General features: G+C 32.7%; 1 protein-coding gene across 2 annotated transcripts in view; it reads left to right on the forward strand.

Moving 5' to 3' along the window:
• The window catches only part of LOC113081006 (echinoderm microtubule-associated protein-like 6), a 45,714-nt gene extending 29,833 nt beyond the window's left edge, over positions 1–15,881 (forward strand). The window contains exons 27-44 of one of the 2 annotated variants that reach the window (XM_026253073.1): positions 58–225; positions 856–1,057; positions 1,298–1,424; positions 2,173–2,248; positions 2,330–2,459; positions 3,718–3,816; positions 4,079–4,099; positions 6,495–6,668; positions 6,876–7,084; positions 8,014–8,171; positions 8,758–8,872; positions 8,974–9,162; positions 10,246–10,418; positions 10,487–10,649; positions 12,057–12,160; positions 12,241–12,394; positions 14,973–15,073; positions 15,145–15,881. In XM_026253073.1, the coding sequence (XP_026108858.1) occupies positions 58–225; positions 856–1,057; positions 1,298–1,424; positions 2,173–2,248; positions 2,330–2,459; positions 3,718–3,816; positions 4,079–4,099; positions 6,495–6,668; positions 6,876–7,084; positions 8,014–8,171; positions 8,758–8,872; positions 8,974–9,162; positions 10,246–10,418; positions 10,487–10,649; positions 12,057–12,160; positions 12,241–12,394; positions 14,973–15,073; positions 15,145–15,169 (2,388 nt within the window). In that variant the 3' untranslated portion in view covers positions 15,170–15,881. Of the gene's footprint in view, positions 1–57; positions 226–855; positions 1,058–1,297; positions 1,425–2,172; positions 2,249–2,329; positions 2,460–3,717; positions 3,817–4,078; positions 4,100–6,494; positions 6,669–6,875; positions 7,085–8,013; positions 8,172–8,757; positions 8,873–8,973; positions 9,163–10,245; positions 10,419–10,486; positions 10,650–12,056; positions 12,161–12,240; positions 12,395–13,207; positions 13,303–14,972; positions 15,074–15,144 lie in introns of those variants that run through there. The other variant, XM_026253074.1, reaches the window with a different exon arrangement.
• The last annotated feature ends 2,878 nt before the right edge of the window (positions 15,882–18,759 follow it).

The following is an 18,759-nucleotide window of genomic DNA, read 5'->3' on the forward strand; positions in this document are numbered from 1 at the left end:
GATATATCACTAACTCAGGTGTTTTCATCTCATAACTGTGTGTTTGTGTGTGTTCAGTTTGAGAAGATTGAATGGGCCACATGGACGTCAGTGCTGGGTCCCACCTGTGAAGGCATCTGGCCGGCGCTCAGTTTTGTCAACGCCTCTTCACTTACCAAAGACAGGAAGCTGCTGGCCACCGGAGACGACTTTGGCTTCGTCAAGCTCTTCAGCTTCCCCTGCAAGGTCTGAAAGATGTCTCTTCCACTGTATTTATTTGATCAAAAATACTGTAACAGAAGTGAAAAATTATTGCAATTTAAAATATTTTTTTTATGTGAATAAATGTTAAAATGCTGTGATCAGAGCTGAATTTTCTTCATCATTTCTCCAGCCTTCAGTGTCAGATGTACCTTCAGAAATTATTTGATGCTCAAGAAACATTTCCGATTATTATCAATGTTGAAAATAATATATATAGTTTTTTAATTGGATTTATCATTATGTGGTTTTATTATTTATAATTTATTGTATGCATTTATTTGTATAACATTATAAAAGTGACAAAACTTGTCACTTTTAATCAAATTAATGGATCTACGTTGAATAAAAATATTCAAAATATTTTGAAAATATATAAATATATTAAGTATTAAAATATTAAATATAATAAAAATAATAATAATTTATATTAAATATTATATATTTAAAAAATTTAAAATATAAATGTTTCTAAATATTCCAATTTATTTACATATAATGAAAATATTATTATTATTATTTACATTTTAATTTAGCAAAATAATAACTTATGAACAGTCTTGTATAAAACCTGCCTTAAACGAGTCAAACGTATTTTATTATTATTTTATACAGGGTCAGTTTGCCAAGTTTAAAAAGTATGTGGCTCACAGTGCCAATGTGACGAATGTTCGATGGTCCAATGACGACGCGATGCTGCTGTCGGTGGGCGGGGCTGACACGGCCCTCATGATCTGGGCGAGGGAGGGGATTGGTTCACACGAAAGCAAAGCCGTGGACAGCGAAGAATCAGACGATGATGCTGAGGAGGATGGAGGTAATGATTGTGTTTTTGTTTGAGATTAAATGATGCAATTTCAGGTTTTCCTTTCTCTTTAGAGTCTCTTGGAGTTACAAGCTCTTTGTGAATAGATAACATCCCTGAAGTTGACTAAAATCTCAAATCCAAAGAGATATCCTTTATAAAAGTTCAACAAGAGTCAACCATGCCCTCCTAAAACGGTTCGTTCTAACACTAGTTAAATACATTTTATTTAACTTACATTTGTTTGTTTAGGGTATGACAGTGACGTCGCTCGGGAAAAGAACATGGATTACACAACGAAGATCTACGCTGTCAGTATACGCCAAATGACTGGCGTGAAACCACACCAACAACAGAAGGAGATCCTAGTGGACGAGCGGTAATAAACAATAAACCGAAAAATGCACTACAAAAAATTACATTTTTTTTTGTCTTATTTTCCATTACAGTTGTTGGTTTTTTAATCTAGATAAATTTAATTAAAATAAGTAAATATATAATAAGTAAAATAACCAGTATTATTTTTATTCTTGTTTTCTGAACTTTTCTGAAGTTTTTGCTTATATCTGAAAATATCTGCCAAAATATTGGGACAATTATCAGGTCAAAATATATATTAAAATGTATAAATAAATAAATAAACCTTTTCCCTTTAAAGTAATTGATTTTGATTAATCAGAAAACAAGATACTCAAGTTTTGTTTTCTGTGTGATCACATCAAAAAGTTATTTAATTCTTAGTGTTTTTGTCTCATTTTCTAACACAAATATTGATATATTCTTAAATCAAGATAAATTTACTTAATATAATAAAAAATTGACTTATATAATCTTGTTTCTCAAAATAAAGCAAGTTTACGTTTAAAACAAGAAAAATATCTATCAGTGAGGTAAGAAAAATCTATTAGTTTGAATTTAATAGATTTTGATGATCGCACTCCCAGATATTTGTTCACGTTTTAAACAAACTTGATACATTCGTCAGAAAGGCTTAACATCTCATTCTGCGTCTCAAGTAAATATATCTTGATTTAAGGATGTTCAGATATTTATAATGCAAAAGAAGACAAATGTACTGAGGGAGAAATTGTATGTATTCATATCAGAACATCATTTGTTTCCTACAGGCCTCCAGTGAGCCGTGCCGCACCGTTACCTGACAAACTGGTGAAGAACAACATCACAAAGAAGAAAACGGTCGAGGTCAGTCGGGTTATGATCTCATGAGGAGTCAGGGTTGTCCACATTATAAGTGTGTGTGTTGATGTCTGTGCGTGTTTGTAGGAACTCTCTCTGGATCACGTGTTTGGCTACAGGGGCTTCGATTGTCGAAACAACCTTCACTACCTCAATGATGGAGCTGACATCATCTTCCACACAGCCGCCGCTGCTGTTATTCACAACCTCTCTGCTGGTACAGTCCTGATTCAGCATCACTGTTGACCTCTGACCTCTGGCTTGGTGAAAACACAGTACAGTTTGACGTTATGCTTTAGATGAGTTTGTAGGCGTGTCTTTGAGACTAATCTGATTCCAGATCAGGCATGATACACTGCTGACCTCTACAGGCTGCAGTGGGAACTGCACATCTGAAAAAAAAATTAATTTTATATATATATATATTTTTTTTTTACAAAAGTTCTTTCTGGTTGGCTGAGAGGAGTGTGATATTCTAGTGATAACAGCACAGTCTTTGCTCTTATTAGTCTATTATTTATTCCAGAGCAAATAGTTTTGTCAGAGAGCAGTCTCTTTGTACTTTTTTCTAAATTGCCTAGCAACTTTTATAATGGCTGTTGTTGTTTATTAAAAATATTTTATATTAATAATAATAGTATTGAATAATAGTATTTAGTATTGGGAAACGGTGTGTGTGTTCGTGATGTGATTAGTTACATCGTTCTGCCATTAGATGGCGACAAGAGTCTTTTATATTGAAAGAGACTGAAACGCTGTTGTAAACAAAGGAGTTGTTTTTACTTTCAGTAACAGCTTGTAAGATGCAGTTAACAGATACTGAGCAGTGCTGTCATCAGAAATCACTCTTTATAGATGAAAGAGTACAACTAAGATATGGCTTCCCTCAGCAGACATTCAAAATATATATATAGTATTTTCTTAGGTTGAAGTTTACATAAAATGTATAATTAGAATATACAGTTTAAAAAGTTTGAAATGCATCCTTACTTTTTTTCAACTGTTTTTTTTATATATATATAATAATAATAATCAGAATTGTCTTTAGCAGCAAATATTCATATTATAATAATTTAATGTGACATTTTAAATGTGAATGTGACAACTGGAGAAATGATGCCAAAAATTCAACTTTGAGCACAGGAATAAATTGTTTTAAATTATAATCACATTTAAAACATTTATCTTAAAGTGTAATAATATTTCACAATATAACTGAATTAACTGTATTTTTAATCAAATAAATGCAGGCTTGGTGAACAGAAGAGACTTTTTTAAAAAACATTTTTAAAATCTTACTCTTACTGATCCAAACTTTGGAATAAGTGCATGAGAGAAATATATTTTTGCTGTTTACTAAAATAATAGTTTTTTTTAAAGTACATGTAGTCTTTCTGTTAATATGAGCTCATTAAATCTGCATACATGCTGTTTAACATGGATTGGAGAATTAAAGTAGTAGTTGTGATTTGCAGGTACTCAAAGCTTTTATATGGAGCACACGGATGACATCCTCTGTCTGACTGTCAATCAACATCCCAAATATCTCAACATCATCGCCACCGGTCAGATCGGTAAGTGTGCTAATGAATAAACTGATCTCTACACACATTTCTTTATGCAGATCTCTAATATTTTCACCATCTAAATCATTATCATTGGCTTATGTTGACTTTTGCGTTGCTGCTTTCAGCGTGCACTGTTTGGTTTTGTGTTGATAATTAGGCTGCTTGTGATTTTTGCTAATAATTTGAATCTCTCATGTAATTCTGCTTTGGCTTCTTTCATTTTTGTTCATCGCTGTCTCATTCTCTCATCCAACACACCAAAACACAGGCGACTTCGCTGATCTGCCAGGTAGGACAGCAAAACCTCATGCCATCTGACTTCATTTTGTCTCACTGACCTTTTGTGTTTGACTCCCGAAATCCAGGACAGATTTTTTTTGGGCTCCAACCTAGAACTAAAACATTTTTGCATTTTTAATTTAAAGCAATGATCGGTGTTCAATGCAAGTTAAACCCTTGAGATCCATAGACATGAATTTTTGTGATGTGATTTTATGTTATTCTGTAACACTTTACTAGTTAAATGCATGTTAAACCAGTTAATGTACACAGATTTATCCGTTTAGAAGAATAAACTAAATAATATTAAATTGCATAATAATGTGTTTTAATATAATGTATAAAATAAATATTTATAATAACAAGCTAAAATAATGCAGTTATTGCAATATAATAATACGATTTTAATATAACAAAATAATGTTAAATAAATAAATTAAGATAATCAAATTTAAGTAACCATTAAAGAATCTGATTAAAATCTGATTTCTGAAGGATCATTTGACACTGAGACTGGAGTAATGGTGCTAAAAAATTGAGCTTTGCATCACAGCAATAAATTACATTTTACAATATATCCACATAGAAAACTGTTATTTTAAATTATAAAAATATTTCTAAATATTAGTGTTTTGCCTTTGAGTTTTAATTAAATAAATGCAGCTTTATTAAGCAGAAGCAGAGACTTCTTTCAAAAAGATACAAAAAATAACTTAAAGAATAATAATAAATGATTACAGCTTAAATAACATTCTTGAACAGAATAATTCATACAAATACTTAAATAAATATTCAAACTTCACATCTATGCTTTAAAACCCTGTATAGACTTCTTTCTTTTTCAAATTAAAGTTTAAATTATTTAATTTGGTTGATTTATTTATAAATTTATTAATTAAATCATGCATTTATCTTTGCATTTTCTGCATTTATTTTTGCAGTTATTGATGTGCATTTATTCATGTGTTTATGCATTTATGGTTGCATTTGTCTGCTAAAAAATTCATTAAAAATCCTCGTTGTTTTTTTGCCAGTAAAATACAGCTCTGCTTAAAAAACTTTTCCCAAGTCAAGTTCAAATAAATTTACTTAATATGTATTGAATCTAGTGCCCGACCGATATATGGTTTTGCAGATATTATCAGCCAATATGAGCCTGTCACCGATATATCGGTATTCAGTCTCGAGATAATTATCGGCCAATATGAGCCTGTCGCCAATATATCGGTATTCATTCGATATATCGGTATTCACTTTCACTTCAGTAAGGAGGTCTCTTGTTCAGGCAGCATTCAAGCATTGTCTAAAGTGCCCTGCGAAGTAGACTTCACATGAAATTCTGCCATGATCCGAGTTCCATGGGAACGTACACGTTACATTCAAAGGGAATTAAAGTGTGCAAGATTTTTATTGTATTTATTTAAAGAGATATATTTTCATACTTCACACTTCTCTAGTAAGTTTCTTCAGTGTGTGAAGACGAACAAGCGCAAATCTGTGAATGAATGTTCCGAAGTGAAATAAAGTTTAAAAGGAATTGAATTGAATTAAAGATGAATAAACTTCAACTTTACTGTTCAGTGCACGGATGTTAGACTAATTTTGGATAATAAAGTTTATTGTCAAATGCCCTGCCTCCATCACATATCTCTGTAACGTCATTATAAGTGTTTGATCACCACATATGAGTGATCATTGAAAAATGTGTTTATTCTGTTTATGGAATACTGTATTCTATATTAAGTACCAGTCAAATGTTTGGACACACAAATTGGTGTCCAAGTGTCCAAACTTTTGACTGGTACTGTACTGTAATATCCTAGTAGTTTAACAGATCGTAGTTAATCCATGATCTGTACAAATCAAGCCCCAGAGTTTGGCATCCGTGTGATCCCCAGATTACTTGCAAAATGCAACCATAATAGAGTATAATTTTATCATTTGTTCATATTTACACATGCCAGCGAATTTTAAACAATTCCTGAGAGAAAAGTAGAAAATGATAGTAAAAGAAAATGCATCCTAACTGCTTTAACCCTGATTCATAGTAGCTTCCCAACACTGTTTATTAATATAAACAACCCACAGCATTTGCATAATCAGTGTCTTCTAATACACCTAATGGATTTTATTTGTCTTGTGCTGAAAGGAGCAGTTTGGGCAGAGAATACAGTTTTTGTCAGAGCATTTGTTATTCTTAATTTTGTCATTCATTTTCATTATACACATATATCGGTTGAAAATATCGGTTATCGGTCTACTTGATCTGTAATAATCGGTATCGCCATTGGCCTTGAAAAACACATATCGGTTGACCCCTATTTGGGAGGCACTGTTTTTCCTTAAGCTGTGAGTATTGACAGACATAATGTGATGGAGGTCTGTGTGTGTGTGTGTGTCTGTAGGCCTGGCACCGTCCATTCACGTGTGGGACGCCATGAGCAAACAGACACTGTCAGTGCTGCGCAGCTCTCACGCTAAAGGGATCGGATACATCAACTTCAGCGCCACGGGAAAACTGCTGCTGTCTGTGGGAGTGGATCTGGAGCACACCATCACTGTGTGGAGATGGCAGGAAGGTGCATGTACTTACCATAGCGCTGCAGCTGGGAAACAATTCTGCTGATTTGCTAAAAAGCCTAATTTGATGATGCTGAGTTCAAAAATATCAGTCTAACTTTCCATCGCGTGCTTTTTCTTCTCAAGATGTGATTTATTTTCCAAAGTCTATGTTTATCAGCTTATCAAAATAACAAAAGCGGAATGCTTTCATCGTGTGATCTCAGGCTCTAGGGTTTGCAGTAAAGGCGGTCACAGCGACCGGATCTTCGTGGTGGAGTTCAGGCCGGACTCGGACACTCAGTTTGTGTCGGTGGGGATCAAACACATCAAGTTCTGGACGCTGGTGGGAGGCTCTCTGCTCTATAAGAAGGGAGTGATCGGAGCGGTGGAGGACGGACGCATGCAGACCATGCTCTCTGTAGCCTTTGGAGCCGTGAGTCATTCATTCATGCTTATTAAGCTGATATTGCAGTCCACGGATTACTGAAACAATTCCCATGGTCCAATTTGGGGTTAATTGTGTTGCTCACAAGCACAGTAGTGACAATATAGATGGACATAAATCATTTATTTTAATAATTGTAGTCACAAGGGTTTTTTTGTAGTCACGATTAAAGTTTTTATTAATTAATTTTAAATTTTTATCTTTATAATTCCTGTTAATGTTTAGTAATTTTGTTGTGTTGTCATTTTTATTTTATTATTATTTTTTAATGTCTAAATTCTAATTAGAATAACTTTTCCAGTAACAAGCAATTTCTTTTCAAGCCATACAGGTGTTGTATAATGAATATTTGTTGCTTTTCATTACAGTGTTATCTATTTATTTATACATTTTTGAAATTAATGTAGTGCATCTATGAATTTATGCAATTAGTGTGATTATTTTTGGTTTTATTTATACAGTTGTTCATATGCAGTTATCTAGCATGCATTTATTTATGTGTTTATGTTTTCATTCATCCATTCATTCATTTATGCTTGTATGCATTTATTCATCCATTTATCTTTTTGAATTTATTTATTTGGTTATTTATATGCATTTATTTATAAATGTATGCACTTATCTCTGCATTTAGTGCTAGTTTTTTGCATTTATCTGTAGTTATATTTTTGTATTTATTCAGATGTTGATGCTTTTATGCATAACAAAGATGGGGTTTTGTGGTTGTAATTTTAATTTACTATAATACATTTATAGAATAATATGTGAAATAATAATAATTAAAATAATAATATAAACATTATTTTAATTAATTAATTTATTTATTTAATTAATTAATTAATATAATAATAATAAAAAATATAATTTATAATATATATATATAATTTTTTTTTTTTTTCTCGTGTTTGGTCTGGCAGAATAACCTGACGTTCACGGGGGCCATAAACGGTGATGTGTACGTGTGGCGAGAGCATTTCCTGGTGCGTGTGGTGGCTAAAGCTCATACAGGACCAGTGTTCACCATGTACACCACGCTCAGAGACGGACTCATCGTGACCGGAGGCAAAGAGAGACCGTGAGTCCAGCTCCACAACACACACACACACACACACACACACACAAGTTCACATACTGGGTTCATATGGTTTTTAATATCAGTTTCAGCTTGATTAAATATACAGTACCTTGAATAAAAAGTACAAAAGATTTTTTCGATGTTTTAGAAAAACGTCTCTTCTGCTTACCAAGGCTGCATTTATTTGATAATAAATACAGTTAAAAAATATGAAATATTATTGCTATTTATAATAGATGTTTTCTATGTGAATATACTTTAAACTCTAATTTATTTCTCTGATCAAAGCTGTATTTTAAGCATCAGTCTCTATTGTCACATGATCCTCAGAAATCATTCTAATATGATGATTTGAAACATGAAGAAACATGTATTTTAATCATCAATGTTTCATTTTTGTGGAAACCTTTATGTATTTATTTATAAGTCTTTCGTTAATAGAAAGTTCACAAGAACAGGATTTATTTGAAATAGAAATAAAGTGAAATTAGAAATGGAAGTGTACAGATTAAAGTAATTTTTTGCAAGCACAAAAAGAGCATCATGTCATCGCCTGTGTGATGTGTGTGATATTATGCACGTGCAGGACTAAAGAGGGTGGTGCTGTGAAACTGTGGGATCAGGAAATGAAGAGATGCAGAGCGTTTCAGCTGGAGACAGGACTTCCTGTTGAGACGGTCAGATCTGTGTGTAGAGGAAAGGTCAGTCATGTTTTCGGTTTCTGCAGGCTTCACACAGACACAAGCACTGATTTAAAGTGTAAGTCTAGACAGTGGGAAGATGCTTCTTTATTGGACGGCAGGGAAAGATCCTGGTGGGAACGAAGGATGGCGAGATCATCGAGGTGGGAGAGAAGAACGCCGCCTCCAACACCATGATAAACGGACACACACAGGGGCGCATCTGGGGTCTGGCCACACACCCCTCCAAAGACGTCTTCATTTCGGCCAGCGATGATGGAACCATCCGCCTCTGGGACCTGGCCGATAAGGTGAGGGATCGTGGGTGGTGTTTTTGATCATCAGGGAGGCATTAAATTGAGCAGGAGTGAGAGTAAATACATTTATAATGTTACAGAAGATTTCTATTTCAAATGCTGTTCTATAGAACTTCAGAAAAGAATCCTGAAAAACAAAAAGTATCGTTTCTTGAGCAGTGTATTATTCTGATTTCTGAAGATCATGTGACACTGAAGACTGGAGGAATGCTGCTGAAAATACAGCGGAGCATCACAGAAATAAATTACATTTTAACAGATATTCACATAGAAAATAGCTTTTTTACAGTGCAATAATATTTCATAATATTACTGTTTTTACTGTATTTTTTCAATCACATAAATATCATCTTTGTGAGCAGAAGAGACTTCTCATAAACATTAAAGAAAAATCTTTCCAAACTTTTAAAACAGTTATGTGTGTCTATTAACCCTTAGGTGCTGATCGTGTTGTGGTGAAAAATAATATATATATACACACACCAATTAAATGAATGCACAATATTTTAGTTTGATAATGATTTTGTTTAATATTTTTGTATTTTATAAAGGGACTTGTATGCTATTTTTTTTTACCTGTTAATCACTTTTTGAGCATAGAGCTAACTTAAACTATTATAAATCTTGAATGCTTTGCAGCACACAAGTTTGGTGTTTTAAAAAAGTGAATAAAATGCAAAAAAATATTATTTTCAAATATTTATGAAATTTTTATTTTTATATACATTTTACTGCAAATCTGTGTGAAAGTCAAAGCCATAAATCTAAAGTCATGTTCCAAGTTTGAAGTTGATAAAAAAAAAAAAAAAAATTAGCTTTAAACAAGATTTTGTTTGGGCACAAAACCAAACGTAGGAATGAAAATGAAATTAGTTTGCAATGCAGTCAGTTTTGACTGCAAGGAGTAAAAGTGTGAATTTAAAATTGTTTTTGAGGACAATTTAACATTTTCCAATCATGGTGTTTTATTATGTGTTCATATAACAAGTGCCAAAACCTTTACCAGGTTTCACAACATTCTGAAGTAAAGCATGCTACAAAAACAGCTCCAGAAGCTTAATCGCGGTTTGTCTTCAGAAACTCCTGAATAAAGTGAGTCTGGGTCATCCGGCGAAGTGCGCAGCGTACAGTCCAAACGGTGAGATGGTGTCCATCGGGCTGGAGAACGGAGAGTTCATCGTGCTGCTGGTGAATTCACTGAGCGTATGGGGCAAGAAGAGAGACCGCAGCGTGGCCATCCAGGACATACGGTCAGAAGAGACACAACAGAACACGTGATCATGAACGCACAGGTGCTCAAGCCGTGTCTCTCCCGCAGGTTCAGCTCTGATAACCGGCTGCTGGCCGTCGGCTCGGTGGAGTGTGCGGTCGATTTCTACGATCTGACTCTGGGTCCATCTCTCAACCGGATCGGCTACTGCAAAGATATTCCTGGATTTGTGATCCAGCTGGACTTCTCTGCTGACAGCAAATACATCGAGGTACAAAAGCATGATGAGCAAGCGACCAAATCACAAATAGATCATTTTGATAACACACTGCTGCCCTTTTATCTATTCATAACTGAGATGTACTGCGACAAAATATTTATTAATGCACGGAAATTCTATTTTTGTGCATGCACTTTTTTGGCATAGACATTAGTAGCTAAAATGGGAGACCCTCACTGTTTTTGTGCCAAATTTCTATTTCCTTCACATTTCTATATATCAATAATAATGAACAGAAACACATTGATTTGATGCCTGAAAACATATCAATTCAGCTTTTTTGAATGGTGCTTTATTCAATCCAATTTTTATTTATTTTTCAGAGCATATTCACCTTTGTAAAATAGGGAAATAATAGTTTTAATGTTGTAACCCATGCTGCAAAAAAAAAAATCTATTATATTTACTACTATTATGTTTGACCACTTTTTCCGAAAAAAATAAAATAAATTATTTAAATTATATATATATATATATATATATATATATATATATATATATATATATATATATATATATATATATATATATATATATATATATATATATATATATATTGCCCTCCATATATTTAAACATTTTATTAAAATTATACATTCATATGTCACATTAGAAGAAAAACTTTATAAAACAATTTTCTTGCCCCAAAAACACATTAAATATATTTTGGTATATGAAGGTTGAAACTAATATATTTTTAATTAAAAAATGTGCTTCACTGTGTAGATAAGACAAGATGTGTAGACAAGATAGATAGATAGATAGATAGATAGATAGATAGATAGATAGATAGATAGATAAAATAAATTTTTGCCACATTTATTATTATTCTTTAGTACATTGAAACTAAATTAAATTATAAATGTATATATATATATATATATATATATATATATATATATATATATATATATATATATATATATAGTATTATCTTAATATATAATATGAAATATAATTTTGGCTATAATTTGATTTAATTGTTTTGTTTTTTTGGATATGAAGGTCAAAACTACAAATATTATTCAAATATATATACAATTCAAAAATATACTTAACCTTCACTGTTTACAACAACAACAACAAAATATAAAAAATATTATCTATAATATTACATTTATTTATAAAAAAAATTATAAACATTTTTCACTGTATGGTTAAGGTGTGCAACAAATTTAATTTCAGCTGTAAAGAAGACAATAGGCAACTCAGTTCAGTTCAGTTCAATCAATGTTATAAAGTTCAATTACAAAACGAGTTCAATCCATCTATAAACAGCATTACATAAGACAAAAGTATCATTATACAGTTCAGTTTAGTTCAGTGTTCGATTTAGTGTGAATGTAGTGTGTGTAAATAACACTGATGTGACAGGTGTGGTTTATATTTCGTGTGCAGGTCTCTACCGGTTCATACAAGCGTCAGGTTCATGAGGTTCCCAGCGGGAAGATCGTCACAGAACAAGCCCTGATAGACCGGATCACCTGGGCGACCTGGACCAGGTGAGTCCACAGATCTGTGCAGTAAACGCTCCTCAGAAATGACCCGAGCGTCCAGTAGTGCAGCTCTTCCTCCTGTGCAGTGTTTTGGGTGACGAGGTGTTGGGCATCTGGCCACGTAATGCAGAGAAGGCAGACGTGAACTGCGCCTGTGTTTCTCACGCCGGGCTCAACGTGGTCACCGGAGACGACTTCGGACTCGTGAAGCTCTTCGACTTCCCCTGCTCCGAGAAATTTGTAAGTCAGCCGTAACTCAAGTCAAATTTATTTTCTATAGCATTTTTCATATAATACCTTAATATCTTCATTCATAGTAGTCATATTTAATCTTAATCTGCGAGTAGCGATTTACTATATAATATAAATCACATGAGTAAAGAGTATGTTTCTGTATAAAGCTGGATACAATATTTATCTCATGTGAACACTTGAAAAATTTAGTTTCTGTAACACTTTACAATAAGATTTCATTAGTTATCTTTAGTTCATGTTTTATCTAACGATAAGCAATACAGCATTTATTAATTTTTTATGTTAGTAAAAAATACAGCTGTACACTGTTAGATAATTTCAGCTCAGGGTCATTTAATAATATTAAAAGATACGACTTCGGATTTCAATAATGCATTAGTAAATGTTGGAAGTGGCATTAATTGGGATTAAGAAATGCTTAAGCATTATTTTTCATTGTTAGATCATGTTAACTAACATGGTTTACATTATGGTAATAAATGAAACATTACTATAACGTGTTCACAGAGTTACTTTACAAAATAGATTTAATAAAACAGATATTGATCTAAAATCTTAAAATATATATATTATTATAATTATTAACCATATGAACCCTTTTTTGTAATATCTGTTATTTACCTTTATTATAATTAATTAAACACTTTTTTAAGTGTTTAATTAATTAACACTTCATTATTAACATTTATGATTAGCCATATTAACCCTTTATTATTGAACCTTAGTACTATTAACCATATTAACCCTATACTTTAAATGATTTAATATTTTTACTGACTGTTTTGCTTTTCTTCACAGGCCAAACACAAGTGATACTTTGGTCACTCATTATATTTAACTAATTATAAACCTTATAATTATCCATATTAACCCTTCATTATTAACCCTTATGAGTAACCATATTAACCCCTCATTGTTAACTCTTATAATTAGCCATATTAACCCTTTATTATCAAACCTTATAATTAGTCATATTAACCCTTATGTATCAAACCTTAATACTATTAACCATATTAACCCCTTATAATTAACCATATTAATCATCCAGTATTAACCCTAATAAATAAACATATTAACCCCTCATTATTAATCCTTATAATTAAAAATATTGCCCCCTTATTATTGAACCTTAGTATTAATAACTATAATAACCCCTTCATTATTAACCCCTTATAATTAACCATATTACCCCTTAATTATTGAACCTTAGTATTAATAACTATTATAACCCTTCATTATTAACCTTACAATTAACCATATTAACCCTTCATTATTGAACCATAGAATTAAACATATTAACACATAAATATAGAACCTTAGTACTATTAACCATAATAACCCTTATAAATATACTAACCCCTCATCATTAATCCTTATAATTAACCATATTAACCCTTAATTATTAAACCTTAGTATTAATAAGTATAATAACCCTTCATTATTAATCCTTATAATTAACCATATTAATCCTCATTATTAACACTTATAATTAACCATATTAATCCTCATTATTAACACTTATAATTAACCATATTAACCCCTCAATATAAAAACTTTTAATTAATCATATTAACCCTTTATTATTGAACCCTTAAAAGTAACCATAATAACCTTCATTGTTAACTCTTCTAAATAAACATATTAACCCCTCATTATTATTCCTTATAATTAACCATATTAACCCTTAATTATTTAAACTTATTAAGAAATATATAATAACCCTTCATTATTAACCTTTATTAATAAACATATTACCCCTTCGTTGTTAACCCTTATAATTAAACATAGTAACCTTTTATTTTTGAACGTTACAATTAACCATATTAATACTTAAATATTGAACCTTAGTACCATTAACCATATTAACCCTTAGTTATTGAAACTTAAGAAATATAATAACCCTTCATTATTAACCTTTATTAATAGCCATATTACCCCTTCTTTATTAACGCTTATAATTAACCATAGTAACCCTTAAATATCAAAACTTAGTACTATCCCTGATATTAACCCTTATAATTAACCATATTAACCATTTATTCAACCTTAGTATTATTAACCCTTCATTATTAACCTTTATTAATAACCATATTACCCCTTCTTTATTAACCCTTATAATTAACCATAGTAACCCTTTATTGTTGAACCTTATGATTAATCATATTAACCCTTAAATATCAAACCTTAGTACTATCCCCGATATTAACCCTTATAATTAACCATATTAACCATTTATTCAACCTTAGTAGTATTAACCCTTCATTATTAACCTTTATTAATAACCATTTACCCCTTCTTTATTAACCATAGTAACCCTTTATTGTTGAACCTTATAATTAATCATATTAACCCTTAAATATCAAACCTTAGTACTATCCCCGATATTAACCCTTATAATTAACCATATTAACCATTTATTCAACCTTAGTAGTATTAACATATTAACCCTTCATTATTAACCCTTATAAATAAACATATTAGGCCTTTTATTTAACCTTTAAGCCTTGGATGATTTATTTTAGAGTATTAAATATTATTACTGACGGTTTTTATTTCTTCACAGGCCAAACACAAGCGATACTTCGGCCACTCTGCCCATGTGACCAACATCCGTTTCTCTTACGACGACAAATATGTGATAAGTGTAGGAGGCAACGACTGTAGGTGAGCTGACATCATCCATTTGTCTTTCATTCTGTGTGAACTGTTATTAATACGTCTCATCTGTCTTTCAGTGTGTTCGTTTGGAGATGCATCTGATGGACCTCCACACAGCTCAGACAAAAAAACATACACTCATAAGTCATGCCAATATTTCAGAAATAATTGTATTTTATGTTCGGATTCTGAAGTGCCTTGGAGACACAGTTTGCAGATCTTTCCCCCCGAAATGTTCATATGCATATATGGTGCTAAATGTCCACGTAAAGCTTTATGCAATTTCCTTTCTTCTTTATCTATCTATCTTTTTACATTTTGTACATAAGTGTCAAATATATCCACTCACTAAATGCTCTTCCTGTTAAAAATATCGAACTATCCAAATACATTGGACTCAGGAGAAACAAGTACTGTAATGTGTAGATGTTATATTTGACCTGTGCTATTTTTGTTAAAATATGCATTTTTTATGTACGTATTTACGTATGATGTATGCAAATTAGTCGGTCGTTCTATGGACATATATGAAAATAGACAATGCAAAAAACTGCCTGTCCAAATATTAAAGTTATATGAAATGTCCGTAGTAGCATTGTCTGTTGCGACGTGAGTAGATTGTGACAGCAGCTGTGTATTGTGTGCAGATATCACGTTATATCTGTCATTTGTATGTTCATGTTTTTGTAATTTGTCTGATCAGAGCTCAGTCTAATCGAAAGCTATATAATAACGCATGAATCGAAGTCTATGTGATTGTTGATCATGAATGGATTCTGTTGTTTTATAATTAAAGAGAACTATGTGCTCTCACATGCGAACCTGGGTGTTTTTCCTTCTTTCACCTGTTGATGGCAGCATACATGAACCGTTTCTATGACCAACTCTGAGATACAGTCTTATCATAATAAACATGGTTTCTCTTTTTCCATAAAGCAAAATATTGGCAGCACTAGTCAATCCCAAATACCATTAGGTGAGTTAGTTTCACTAATGGATATCACCATATTTATCCAGCTGATTAATCACCGTAATATATTTTTGTATTACAAGTTTGCATTGTGTGGTAAATTCTATTCCAAAATTCTATTTTTATTTTTAATCCTTTTTATCAACACTATTAAGCCGCAGTTATTTATTTTTTTTTTTACAAGGAATTCATCTAATTCATCCTGTAGCTCAACTGGTAGAGCACAGCACTAGCAAGTAAGCAAGCGCAAGGTTGGGGGTTCGATTCACCGGGAACAAATGATATGTAAAAATAGATAGCCAGAATGCAATGTAAGTCGCGTCTGCTAAATGCATAAATGTAATTCAATTTTTAATTGGCAAAAATCAGCATAATATGACGATTTAATATCAATACTGGAAACAGTGTTGCTGATTAATAGCAAAAACAATTAAAAGGGGGGAGGGGGGGATGATGGCGCAGTGGATAAGATGCATGCCATTGGTCGGCGAGACCTGGGTTCGAACCCACTGTGAGACACCAATGTGTCCCTGAGCAAGACACTTAACCTCTAGTTGCTCCAGAGGCGTGCGACCTCTGACATATATAGCAATTGTAAGTCGCTTTGGATAAAAGCGACAGCTAAATGTAAAAAGTACCATTTATACCATTTCAGAAATATTTTGTAACAATATACAACAACTGTTGTATTGGGGGTGGGAGGGGGGGGTTGATGGCGCAGTGGATAAGACGCATGCCATTGGTCGGAGAGACCTGGGTTCGAACCATAGACAGTAAAAGAAATGGACACATCGACCCCATTGGAACTCAATTGAGACAAGTGAAGCCCAGTTTTAGCGTTTTTTAGCACTTCCGTTTCTGACGCGCAGACTCAAACGAAGCTTGACGACGTCAGCAACCTGTCTGCCAGATGTAAATCTTCTAGTAGCTGTGCGTGCAAACTGCCATCGTTAATCTTGCAGAGACGGCGAGCTTGAGCGGGGAGTTCTTTGTCGTGAATGAGCAGGAGTAAGTATTCTGATTAATTATTGTGTATAGTATTTTAAAATGTAACGCCAGTACTCAATATTAAGGTAATTGCCTGCGAGCTTCTCCACCTGTCTGTACGGTAATGCGACAGAGAGCCGAGTGGTTATGACGCAATCGTTAGCCTATTTTTTACCAAAACTGTTTATATGGGGCCATAATGTAACATAGAAGGTAATGGAGCCCTTTATACATTTTCGTGTATCTTTAGAAATAAATAATGGACAAACAGAGTCTTTAAACGCCTCAGATGTAAAGTTATTCGCTGTCAAAGTGACGCCAAAATGAATGGGAGTCAATGGGAATGCTAACGCAAGTGAAGTTCTGCTAAAAGATGGCAGCCCCCACCCGACTTCAACTTCCGGTCGAGTTCCTTGCCCCTTGGTTCGAACCCACTGTGAGACACTAATGTGTCCCTGAGCAAGACACTTAACCTCTAGTTGCTCCAGAGGCGTGCGACCTCTGACATATATAGCAATTGTAAGTCGCTTTGGATAAAAGCGACAGCTAAATGTAAATGTAAAAAGTACCATTTATACCATTTCAGAAATATTTTGTAACAATATACAACAATACCATTTAAAAGTAATTCTTGTCTATTCTATCATTATTATTTAGAAATAAGTGCTTTTATTCAGCAAGGATGTGTGAAACTGATAAAAATGCTAATAAAGACATTGTTAGAAAATTAAAAAAAAAAAAAAAAAATCTGAAATGTTATATAAATATAATCTATTTAATTATGCAATTATTTACATACAGTTCCAGAACTGAAATATAAACACTGGATAAATCCAGCTTCAGAGAATTCTTGTTTTGTGCCAGCTGTAAAAGATTTTAGGACCACTCCATGAATCAGAAGAGCACCAACAGGCACAAAAATAATAGCAATAATAATTATACCTATATAAATGAGGCGAATGAAAGTTTTTTGCATGTACTGCTTTGCCTCAAAAAATAAAAATAAGCTAAATAAAAATAAAACACGCTCTGCTGTGCTTAAAGCTGATTGGCTGGAGAACTTCCGTGATGACGCGCAGCTTCAGGGGCGTTCCGTACTCATGATGTTCAATACTAATCAGTCACTAATCAGTCACTAATCAGTCAGCAAATAAAAGAAAACAATAAAACAGAGCTGCATTCCAGATCCACCCACCGCGCTGCAGATCCGTGAGTCATCCGTCTCAACAAAACAGTTCAACATGTCACTGTTTCACGACATGCTTTTACTTGCATAACCGTGGTGAAATATCCCGGATACTATAGTAAAATCACTACTGCAGGACACCCATAGTAATAAATGCCAGGGTAGCGGTATGTGGTGTGTACAGTAGGTTAGAAGTATATAAACCAGGTACAAATAAAATAAAGTTTTGTAATGGTGCCAAACATTCAACTTGTGTTTTTGTGCCACGCACGAAGTTTCACAATCGTGATCCTTCAGACGTTTATTTATTTAGATGGAACTTGATTGTGTTTCTTTGTTTTCATTTTTTGAGAGTAGTTCATGAATGTTTACAGAAATATACAATCAAGAATAGTTGTTCTAGAAATGTATCTGGATACAGATTCAAATGTAAAAAATGAAAAAAAATAATAATAAAAAAAAAAAAAAATTAAAGAATAAATAAAGAAATTAATTAATAAATATCCATGCTCCAAAAAAATTGTAATCCCTTTAAAAGTAATGCAGTAA

The sequence above is a fragment of the Carassius auratus genome, unplaced genomic scaffold, assembly GCF_003368295.1.
Source record: "Carassius auratus strain Wakin unplaced genomic scaffold, ASM336829v1 scaf_tig00032777, whole genome shotgun sequence".
NCBI classification, from domain to species: domain Eukaryota; kingdom Metazoa; phylum Chordata; class Actinopteri; order Cypriniformes; family Cyprinidae; genus Carassius; species Carassius auratus.